We start from the raw sequence: 12,265 nt of genomic DNA on the forward strand, positions 1-12,265 counted from the left end.
CTGGAATAAAAGAGTATTTGGTAATATAGATAATAATATTAACCGGATTATCAAAGAGCTCCAAAACACCAAGAATAAATAAGCATACGACAATCTTAATTCGGAGCTAGAAGAGTTATACAATCATCAAGAAAGCCTCTGGAAGGAAAAATCTAGGGATAATTTCCTTAACTTAGGAGATAAAAACACGAAATTTTTTTCACTCCCAAGCTATTCAACGGAACAGACACAACAAAATCAGGGCGATTAAGAATAATAATGGTGAATGGATCGAGGAGATCACGGATATTCAAGATATTTTTACTTCTCATCTACTCAACATCAATACCTCCATCAATCCCAGAGAAGATACTAAAATCCATAGTATGTTTCATCACACCATTTCCTCTGAACAAAACCATAACCTCATTACCATCCCTGATGCGGATGAGATTGATTGAGCTATCAAGAGTCTGAAGAAGGAGGCTGCCCCGGGTCCGGATGGGTACCCCCCTTCTTCTTCCAATCTAATTGGGATACAATTAGAGAGGATATTTATGAGTTGGTCAAAAATTTCTTTCCCACGGGTTTTCTTCCTCCGGGTATTAACCACACCAACATATGTCTCATCCCGAAAACTCCCATCCCTCAAACTCCAGCAGATTATCGTCCTATTAGTCTTCTCAATACCACCTACAAAGTTATTACCAAGTTATTAGCAGAGAGACTTAAAGCCACGTTGAACCCTATCATTTCTCCTTTTCAAGCGGCCTATGTCCCGGGTAGGCAGATCGCTGATAACATCATTATGGGTCAAGAGATTATCCACTCGTTTAAAAAGTTGAAAGGAGCACAGGGCTATTTTGGACTTAAGCTAGACATGTCGAAAGCGTTCGATAGGGTTGAATGGAAATTTCTGATGGATGTTATGCGTAGTCTAGGATATGATGATCAGTGGATCAAGCTCATTCACTCGTGTATTTCCACCCCTTCTATGTCTGTCCTTATAAATGGTAGGCCGGGGAAGACTTTCTACCCCACTAGGGGCATTAGACAAGGGGACCCGCTATCTCCGTTCCTGTTTACGATTGCCATGGAAGGGCTCAGTAGGCGATTAATGTCACAGACGGGCCAGAATAACTTTAAGGGGTTTCCTACGCCTCACTTGGATCAGGAGATAACTCATCTACTCTTCGCTGACGACTGTATCATTTTTTGTCAGAACTCTATTGATAACATTCACAATCTTAAAGATATTTTACAGGATTTCAGTGAAACTTCAGGTCAAATGATTAACTACGCCAAATCAAATATCTTCTATTCGAAGAACTTCCATCCCAAGTTTAAGCGTATCATTATGAGGACTCTGAAAGTTAGACAGGCGGCTACTTCGGAGAAATATCTGGGAGCGCAGTTATTTATAGGTGCACAGAAGACTAAAGTGTTCAAAGATATTCTTGATCAAATTAATAACAAGTTGAATAAGTGGAGTCATTCTTTCCTTTCCCAAGCTGGTCGCACGGTGGTCATATCGGCCATAGCTGCAGCCGTACCCCGATATCAGATGCAGTGCTTTGCAATTCCTAAAGGAATTACGAAAAGCATCAAGTCCGTTCAAAGGAACTTCTGGTGGGGTAAGTCTAAAGGTATATGCACCAAAGCATGGTCATATATATGCCTCCCGAAAAGTCAGGGAGGATTAGGTATTCATCTCCTGGAATTAGATAATAGTGCTCTTATCGCTAAGATGGCGTGGCGGCTTAAGACTGAACCGGAAGCCATATGGGCCAGGCTTATCAAAGCTTAATACTTCCCCAATACGAGTATTCCGGGACCGGCCAAAAATCATCACTCGTGGAACTGGAAAACTATAAGAAAGCAATATAATATGATTAGTGATCTTTCCACGTGGGAAGTGAATTCAGGGCAGGAGGTGAATATTTGGACGGACAATTGGATCCCAGATCTTAATGTGCCTATCAATAATGCCAACAACTCCCCGCTTACCAAAGTTGCTCAATTGATCACTAATAAAAACTGGAACGAAGAGATTCTCAGGGCGAACTTTGATACACACACGCAAGAACTCATCAAAATTATACCAGTCAATAATGAAGGAAAAGACCAACTGAAATGGAAGCTAACCAAGACGGGCAGATTTACAGTAGCCTCGATGTACCAGTACCTAATCAGCAATAATATAGCGATCAACCCGAATATACGCAACTGGAAGTTCATTTGGAACCTCCCTACTGTTCTGAGAATCAAGAATTTTATTTGGAAGGTCTGCAACGAAGCTCTACCAGTGAGAGGAAGAATTAGTAAATACATTGGTAACAAATATAACTGCCCCAATTGTAACATCACGGAATCTATAGAACATGCACTCTTACACTGTGCATTAGCCAAAAACATATGGTTCTATTTTAACATCATCTCGGAGAATATTCTATCCATCTCAGACTGGATTTTCTCTTGGGAAGATAATGGGAATCTTTGCTACACCAAAGAAAATATTCATCTCACTACAGTTCTATGGGTGTTATGGAAAGTTAGGTGTGATCACTGCTTCCAACACGAGATCAATGATTTGCATCACGTAATTAAACTGATAGAAAACTACCCAAAATTAATCAAAAAACCAAGAATTAACGATAGAAAGAATATTCCTTCAACTGATGAAAAATGGCAACCCCTGCCAAATACTGCTATAAAAATTAATGTTGACGCCTCATTTACGAATATCATATCTAATATGGGTATTAGCATAATTGCACATAATGATAAATCTAAATTCATCGGTGCACAAGTTAAATCTAGCAGAGCGAGAAACAGCGAAGAAAGCGAAGCTAAGGCAATCTTACTTGGTATTGAGTGGGCTAAAGAGATGAATCACCTTTCCATCATCATAGAAAGTGATAACATCAACCTTATCTATCATCTCCACAATGCAAAACATGCAGTTCAATGGCAATCTATCAATCATATAAAGAAAATCAAGACATATATTCCAGATTTTCAGATGATCAAATTCCATTACACCAGGAGAGAGCTGAATCATAATGCAGACAAATTGGCTAAATGGGCGAGGAAGAATCAACGTAACAAAGTGTGGTCGAATGTACCGTGTATTTTAGCAAATAAATATTGTAATAACGTTTTGATTTAATTAATGCAATATATTTCAACAAAAAAAAAGTTAAAGAGTTATTTCTTTTTTGGCCCCTACTTTGTGACCTACTAGCCTCCTTTATGGCCCCTGTTTTTTGGTAAATTCAAATTTGGCTCTCTTTTGTTAACAACGTCTATTTACTTTAATGGTTAACTTATTTGTTTCCATAATTTCCCTTGGTAAAAAATTAATTTTGTAAATCCGAAATTGGCCCCCTTTTAAATAAATATGGGTTGATTCCTAAAAAAAATTTCAATTTATTTAGAACAAATTAGGGGGCCGAAATGAAATTTGTTTTAAAAAGATGAAAAACATCTCATCACTCCTCCATTTCATCACCTGTCTCCTCCACGTCATGTATCTCGCCACCTCATCCATCTTCTCAGATGAAGGTCGCCGGTCGGCCAAAATTTCCTGCAACCATCAAACTAAAAATAAAAAAATAAGAAGTCTTGAACTTTCTATCTCTTCTTCATCTTTCTCTCTTGTTCTTCCATCTCTCTCTCTCTTCTTCTCTTTCTCTTCTTCCATCTCTCTTTTATTCTCTCTCTCTCTTTAGACCTCCGGCGAAATGGAGTCTTCGTCGTAGGTCTGGTGGACCAGCGAACCAGGCCTTCAAAGGTCTAGTTCGCTCGTCAGATTTAGAGACCTTTCCAGACCTTCGAAGGTCTGGTTCGCTGATTGAGCAAGAGAGAAAAAGTTCAACATATGTTTTTTAAGTTTGAAAGGTCGCCAGAAATTTTGGCCGGCCGGCGACCTTCATCGGAGAAAATGATGAGGTGGCGAGATACATGAGTGAAGGAGACAGGTGATGAAATGGAGGAGTGATGAGGTGTCTCTCATCTTTTTGAAACAACTTTCATTTTGGCCCCCTAATTTGTTTAAAATAAATTGAATTTTTTTTGGGAATCAACCCATATTTAAAATGGGGTCAATTTTGAATTTAGAAAATCAATTATATAACAAGCACAATTATGGAAACAAAGAAGTTAACCATCAAAGTTAACAGACGGTGTTAACAAAAGGGGGTCAAATTTAAATTTACGAAAAACAGGGGGTCATAAAGAAAATTGATCACAAAGTAGGGGGTCAAAAAGGAAATAACTTTAAGTTAAAATAATGTTAAAAATAAGTACAAAAACTACAAACATTGAGTAACTACTATGACAATTGTTAAAGACCACTATAGTTTTATTATACAAGACTATTTAGTTGACACAGCTTTTTTTTATTAAGGGTCTGTTTGATTCGTGAGAAAAGTGGGTAAGAAAACTGATTTGGGTAAGAAAATCAGTTTCTGCTGTTTGTTTGGTCCTTAAGAGTGAGAAAACTGAATTCTTATGGAAAAAAAAGTGGGAAAAAAGGTGTTTTATTTGCTTTAAAAAAATGTGGGAAAACCTAATTCCCACCATCTCCTAGAACGCGCTCTCTCTCCTCTTCCGTCTCTCTCTCAAACTCTCAGCTCTCTCTTCAATTCTGTTATCTACATCTTCATCTCCCATGGCTCCAAGAGCATTAATAATTGCTCTAAAACTAGAAACTTTAAATCCAATTATAGTCCAAAAGCTTCTCCAATTGTTGTGATTAAATGAACTATCATTCAACTGATTCTTAAACTCCTAATTCCAGATCTTCTTTGATGAATCAATAGCATAACCATAACAATTGAAATTGACCCCACATATAGGGTTTCTACTTCCTTAAACTCTTTGGTGAATCAATAACAAAAATTTCCTAATCCTTAAACCCCTAATTCCTCAAACTGCTAATCTCAATACATCAACACAAGTAGGGAAGGTAAGTTTAGGTCACAAGATTTCAAAATTAACCCCACAAGAAATGAATTGAAAAAGAGAAATCAATCTAGATAGAATCATCCCGAAGCAAGAACCATCCCATAACAAGTGAAATTGAAAAAGGAAATTGATTTGGAATCATCTCTGTACCTCTCTATCTTTAGCCAACCTCTATCTTCAACACAAGTGCGATTAGCAAACAAGAATCATCTTAAAACACTAACCGAAAACCCTGACCCAATTTGTTCCTTCAGTTTTTTTTTTTGTTGAAGATCCCCCTGTTTTGTTGGTAAATCGAAAACCCTAGAGCACCCCCACGGAAAGTCCATTATTTGTCTCAATTTCTGAAGGCACACTCTTTGAAAGTGCAACTTATAAATTATTATACAGGCACTCTTATTTTCTTACTCTCTATCAAACACTTTAAAAAAGTGTATTTCTTAAGAAAATTTTAATCTTCTTTCCCACAAGAAATAGATGGTTTTCTTACCCATACATTTTCCCATGAATCAAACGGACCCTAAGGGTTTGTTTGATACGTGTGAAATGGGATGGGAAAGACGACTTTCCTAAGAAAACTCATTTTCCATCGTTTGATTCAGTCCCTAGAGTGAGAAAGTAGTTTTCTATTAGAAAAAAAAGCTGGAAAATGTATGGGCAAAAATCCGCCCCACGAGGTGCCTGTAGAATAAAGGAACAACCGCTTTGTAAGGGTAAAACCCGTGAGGCTAAATAAGAAGGCCCGATAATGGCCCAAGTCGCTACTCCAGTCACCGAATCCATACCCGCTTGACACTAAGCGTATCTGACACGTGTCACGCGATAACCACTCACCGGTACTAGGCAATCTTACGGCCAGAGGAATATTGCGCAATCCATAACCGCACTAGTGATAAGTATTTCGTATCTGCCACTTAAAGACGGGCGTTACCGGCCAGTAGCTTACCGCACACGCGGCAACATCCTGGCCGTCCCTCGAGGAATCCAAATACTCATCTGATGGTCAGATCCTCCAGCCCCTAACGTATCTCTCAGAAGTAATGACACGAAATAAGTACGTCGGTTACTAGCTGGTCATCATCAAGGCAATCTCTCCCCACCACTATAAGTACGAGAAGCAACACTCAGACAAGGCATCCAATATTCGACAACAGTACTCGAGTACCCTAATCCATTCTCTCTACTCACTTGCTCTCTCATAAGCATCTCAAAGATCTTCTAATCCTCTCAAAGTCTCTGACTCATTGTCTTAGAAGTTGGGAGATAGGAGTCTGATAGTCACAAATCAAACGACAACTAGCTAACCGTATCAACACCATACGACCACCACCTTATTGCATAAGAGCTCTCTGGTCTGATACATCTCCCATCCAACGGTAACGAGCTGACGGTAACACCCATCCAGCAGTAACTAGCTGGCCGTATCACCATCCTAATACCACCACCTCCTTACCGCATCATTGATCTAGCGATAAGACGCTAGGCGTATCGCCTTCATTCATCCAACGATCCTCACCGTCCGATCCACTTACGACCAGCACCCTATTGCGGATCCCTTTACGACTAGCACCTTATTGCAAGTCTCCTTTACGACCAGCGAGTTAACGACAATACGTTATTAGCATCACCCTCTTAATTACAGGAAGTATATCATTACCGTGGGGATCTGTTTCGACAACTCCACCAGCCAAGGAGGGACAGGATCCGCAAGTGCTCCATTCATAGCTCCAACACAAACTTTTCAACAAGCTTTCACTCAACATCAGACCATGGCTGCTCCTCTTTACTCATCTTCTACTATTGCTATGCCTACCATCTTCCCTATGCCTACTCAGCCCACCATGGCTTCTAATCCCTTATTGTTTTCACATACAGGTACCCCTTTAGAGCAAGCTTTAGCAAAGAGGCTAGCTGAAATGGAGGCCCTGATCACTAGAATTCCAGGAGTCCCGACCCCCTTCAAGAAGAGTCTTCCTCAAAGTTATGCCGATTCTCCGTTCGTCGATGCAATTGCTCTGGTAGAGATGCCTAGAAAGTTCACTTTTCCCAACATGAAGATGTATGACAGCACCTCTGATCCGGACGATCACATAGCCTCTTACAAATAGAGGATGTTTACTGCTGCGATTCCAAGGGACTTGCGGGAAGCGTGTATGTGCAAGAGTTTCGGGTCTAGTCTGATTGGCCTAGCTCCGCAATGGTACACCAACCTCCCCCATAACTCAATTGCTTCATTTGCCCAGCTCACAGACACCTTTGTCGAGCAATTTGCAAGTAGTAAGAAGCTGGAGAAACTCTCTGGTGACCTCTACCGAATCCAACAACGAAGAGGTGAACCACTCAGAGAGTATGTGGGAAGATTTAATCGAGAGAAGGTGTCAATTCCTTACTGCAACCAGGAGACAGCAGTTTTTGCATTCAGGAAAGGATTACTGCCAGATGGGGAGTTGTACAAAGAACTCACCAAGTTCAATTGCACAACGATGGAGGATGTTCTTTCCAAAGCCTGGGTTGAAATTAGGTGGGAAGAAGACGAAGCCCACAGGAACAGATACTACTCACAGGAAGATAGGTCAAGAGACCGTCACTCAAGAAGATACGAACGACGGTTAGAAGCCAGGAGAAATGATCCGTACCCAACCAGACGACCAATTCTAAGGGAGAATAGGAGGCCATTCAACCCTCCACCTAATCGTCAGAACGAGAAACCGCAAGGACCCATCCGTACCAAGATTCCAGAATACAACCTCAACATTGAACCAAGTGAGGTGATTGCAGTAATGAAGGGGATGGGTAACACGGTAAGGTGGCCAGGGAAGACAAAGACGCCAAGCGACGAGAGGGATAGTAGCAAGTGGTGTGAATTCAACTCGGACCATGAGCACACTACTGCAGATTGCATTGCCCTCAGGCTTGAAGTTGCTGAGCTCCTAAAGAGGGGTCACCTCACCGACTTACTGACAGATAAAGGCAAGAAAACTATGTCCCAAGGAGACGCCCGACCCAAAGAACCAGAGGAGCCGATCCCGACGTTGACTTACAACATGATCATAGGTGGCTCGGAAGTGAGTGGAGTAAGCCACTCAGCAGCCAAAAGAAGAGCGCGAATCGCAGCAAATCCAACTGCCCACTCGACAGAGGCGTCAACTCCAACTTTCACCAACCAAACCATCAGCTTCGTTGACAACGAAGTCTCAGGGCTCGTCAACCCTCATCATGACGCTCTTGTCCTCTCCCTCACTATTGCAAATAAGTTAGTTAAGCGCATACTAATTGATAATGGATCCTCCACTAATGTCTTGTTTCTTCATGCCTTGCTAGGAATGGGACTAGAAGAATCAAGCATCTGCCGACGTTCTACTGTCCTTATAGGATTTAGTGGAGAACAAAAGTATACCTTGGGAGAAATCGTGTTACCGGTATATGCAGGAGGAATTAACCTTAGCACCACTTTTGTGGTACTGGACTGCCCATCAGCTTATAATATGATCCTTGGAAGACCTTGGATCCATGAGATGAGGGCAGTACCATCAACATACCACCAAGTATTGAGGTTTCCAACACCTTGGGGAGTGCGGGAAATCAAAGGAGACCAAGGAGCTTCCAGGAACTGCTACAAGAACACAATGAAGGCTCCCAAGAAGCCCTTGTAGCAATTACAGAACAAAGTGCCCCTCAACTCAAACCTTAACCAACCGAACATGGAGGAGTTAGACGAAGTTCAAATTAACCCCGACATCCCAGAGCACAAAGTCCAAATTGGAGCACAGCTAGCTCCTACTCTTAGAGAAAAACTCATTGAATTCCTAACCGATAACTCTGATTGTTTTGCTTAGTCTCATGCAGATATGACAGGGATAGACCCCTCTATAATAGTTCATGAATTACAGGTAGACCCTTCCCATACCCTGGTCAGACAGAAAAGAAGGAAATTCGCAACAGAACGTAACAAAGTGATCAACTAGGAGATCCAGAAGCTACTTGACATCGGTTCTGTAAGAGAAGTGCACTATCCAGATTGGCTCGCTAATGTGGTGGTTGTAAAAAAGAAGAATGGTAAGTGGAGGGTATGTATTGACTTTACAGACTTGAACAAAGCATGCCCGAAAGATTCCTTCCCACTACCTCACATCGACATGTTAGTAGACGCCACAGCCGGACACGAACTCTTGAGCTTCATGGATGCATTCTCGGGCTAGAATCAGATCCTTCTGCATCCAAACGACCAAGAGAAAACCGCCTTCGTCACGGAAAGAGGTATATTCTGTTACAAAGTCATGCCTTTTGGACTAAAAAATGCAGGTGCCACCTACCAGAGGCTGGTAAACAAAATGTTCGCCAACATGCTAGGCGACACTATGGAGGTCTACATCGATGATATGTTGGTCAAATCCTTAGTAGCAGAACAACATTTGGAACACCTCAAGCAAGCATTCGAGGTACTCAGAAGGTATAATATGAAACTAAACCCTGCTAAATGCTCTTTTGGTGTGTCCTCTGGAAAATTTTTAGGTTATATGGTGACTCAAAGGGGGATCGAAGCTAACCCAGATCAGATTAATTCGGTGATGGGTATTCCTTCCCCGAAATGCATCAAGGACGTCCAGAAGCTTGCAGGTAGAGTAACGACACTTAGCCGATTCATTTCTAAGTCTTCCGAGAGATGCTATCTGTTCTTCACCACTCTGCGAAAAGGGAAAAATTTCGAGCGGTCACCCGCATGTGAAGAAGCTCTACAAATACTGAAGAGATACCTCACATCCCCACCACTGCTCTCCAAACCAAAAGACGGTTCATGTACCTTGCTGTTGCCGAGACAGCGGTAAGTGCAGTATTTGTTCGTGAAGAAGACAGTAAGCAGCTGCCCGTTTACTACACAAGCAAGTCATTGCTAGATGCTGAAACTCGATACAGTCAGCTAGAGAAGCTCGCCCTTGCCCTTGTTACTGCAGCCAGGAAGCTAAGACCGTACTTTCAATGCCACCCAATTGTAGTGGTTACAACTTTCCCAATGAAGAATATTCTTCACAAACCAGAGCTGTCTGGGAGATTGACCAAATGGGCAGTGGAATTAAGCGAACATGACATCAGCTACTAGCCAAGGACAGCGATCAAATCTCAGGTACTAGCTGATTTTATTGCTCACTTTACACCTAACACCTTAGTGCAGGCACAAGGAGAATTGCTCCATCTCCAGGAACATAGCCAACTCAAATGGACCTTATCAGTAGATGGTTCTAGCAACATGAACGGAGTCGGACTTGCTGTTGTTCTCACTTCCCCAGAAGGTGACCTAATCCAACAAGCAATAAGATGTGGGTTCAAAGCCACCAACAATGAAACAGAATACGAGGCCTTAATCGCAGGAATGAACCTGGCAAAGGAGATGGGAGCCCAGAAACTTGCAATCAAATCAGACTCCCAACTCGTAGTTAACCAGCTACAAGGAACCTACCAGGCCAAAGACGTGAAGATGGCAGCCTATGTGTCGCATGTAAAAGAACTACAAAGTCAGTTCACCGAGGTTAGTTTTGAACAGGTACCCAGGCTCGAGAATGGGCACGCTGATGCCTTGGCCAATTTAGGGTCATCAATTCCAACCAAGGATGCACAAACAATCCCCCTAACGCTACTTCAGTGGCTGGCAGTATGGAAAACAAAGCCTTCAGAGGTAGCGGTTACAGATGCAGAAGAGACCTGGATGACACCAATAATCAGGTACTTAACTAACGATGAGTTGCCACAGGATCGAAATGAAGCTAGAAGACTCAAAGTCAAAGCTGCAAGGTTTTGCATCATGGACGACCAGCTCCTTAAGAGATCATACTCTCGGCCTTACTTGAAATGCATCACCCAAGAGGAAGCCAAGTATGTCCTCAAGGAATTACACGAGGGGGAATGCGGTAACCACTCTGGCGGTCGCAGCTTGGCCAACAGAGCACTGACTGCAGGTTACTACTGGCCGACTATGAGAGCAGACTCTACTGACTATGCTAGACGTTGCGACAGCTGCCAGAGGTTCGCCCAAACTTCCCACCTCCCTCCAGAGAAGCTAAGTTCAATTCTATCCCCATGGCCTTTCATGAAATGGGGGATGGATATAGTAGGCAAACTACCAACGACCCCAGGCCAGAGAGTCTACATGCTTGCTGTCACAGACTACTTCACCAAGTGGGTGGAAGTCGAAGCCTACCACCAAATCAGAGACCGCGAGGTAAAAAGTTTTGTTTGGACACATGTCATTTGCAGGTTTGGAGTTCCCAAGGAGATTGTCACAGACAATACTTCCCAGTTTATCAGCTTTGATTTCCAAGACTTCTGCAAAGAGTGGGGAATCAAACTAAGCTTTTCGACTACTAGATACCCTCAATCCAATGGGCAAGCAGAATCGTCAAACAAAACGATAATGAACTCACTGAAAAAACGACTCAAGAAGGCTAAAGGCGCATGGGCAGATGAACTACCAGGAGTGTTGTGGTCGTACAGAACCACTTCAAAGACCCCAACTGGGGAAACCCCATTTTCCCTTGCATACGGTTGTGAGGCGGTAATACCAGCTGAAACAGGAGTCCCCTCTGCCCGATAGCAGTGGACCACAGAAGAGAGCAATTGGGAACTACTTAATCATAACCTGGATACGGTAGACGAGGTAAGGGACATGGCAGCTATCAGAAATGCCGCATACCAACAGAAAGCAGCCAAACATTACAACAAGAACGTCAGAGTTCGTACATTCAAAGTTGGCGACTGGGTTCTGAGGAAAGTATTTCAAAATACTAAGGAAACAGGAGCTGGCAAGTTAGCCCCTACTTGGGAGGGCCCATACCTCATTAACAAGGAGCTTACAAACTTCAATCAAAAGATGGCCTCATCATAGGCAATAACTGGAATGCCATTCACTTACGAAGGTACTACTTCTAACCTTGAAACTTCTCCTATTTTGCCTTTTTTCCAAAAGACCACCTACTGACTTGGGCGTCGGAGGGTTGTTGGCTACGCCAACAACCACCCCTCACTATCTACGTGTGATGACAGGAACTGTCTCCAAGACACAACAAAGTAGCAAAAACAATAAGAGGCTCCAGTCAGAGTCGAAGTCCAAACCACCAGAAGAGTTCCGCACTTCGACTGGGGGCATGAGGATACTATAAGAAGACTATGAAGAAACTCAAGAACAATACGGGTTAAGCAACCCTCACCTGTCCAACAGGCAACTAAAATCACCAGGCACCTAAGTTGAATGACGAACACTTCTTCATTTGACAACAACGAGTTCAACGTACTGTTCATCAAAATTAACCTAAAAAGAACAAAGTCC

At 42.4% G+C, this 12,265-nt stretch overlaps 1 protein-coding gene across 1 annotated transcript; it reads left to right on the forward strand.

Moving 5' to 3' along the window:
- Window positions 1–7,430: 7,430 nt before the first annotated feature.
- LOC147557575 (uncharacterized) lies at window positions 7,431–11,533 on the forward strand. The gene is made up of 5 exons (XM_086658894.1): window positions 7,431–7,917; window positions 9,460–9,564; window positions 9,696–9,943; window positions 10,118–10,965; window positions 11,197–11,533. The coding sequence occupies exons 1-5, from the start codon at window positions 7,431–7,433 to the stop codon at window positions 11,531–11,533; spliced, it is 2,025 nt and encodes a 674-aa protein (XP_086515020.1).
- Window positions 11,534–12,265: the final 732 nt, after the last annotated feature.

Source organism: Eschscholzia californica, unplaced genomic scaffold, assembly GCF_041429995.1.
Source record: "Eschscholzia californica isolate CP2 unplaced genomic scaffold, dmEscCali1.0.p SCAF_2, whole genome shotgun sequence".
Taxonomy (NCBI): Eukaryota; Viridiplantae; Streptophyta; class Magnoliopsida; order Ranunculales; family Papaveraceae; genus Eschscholzia; species Eschscholzia californica.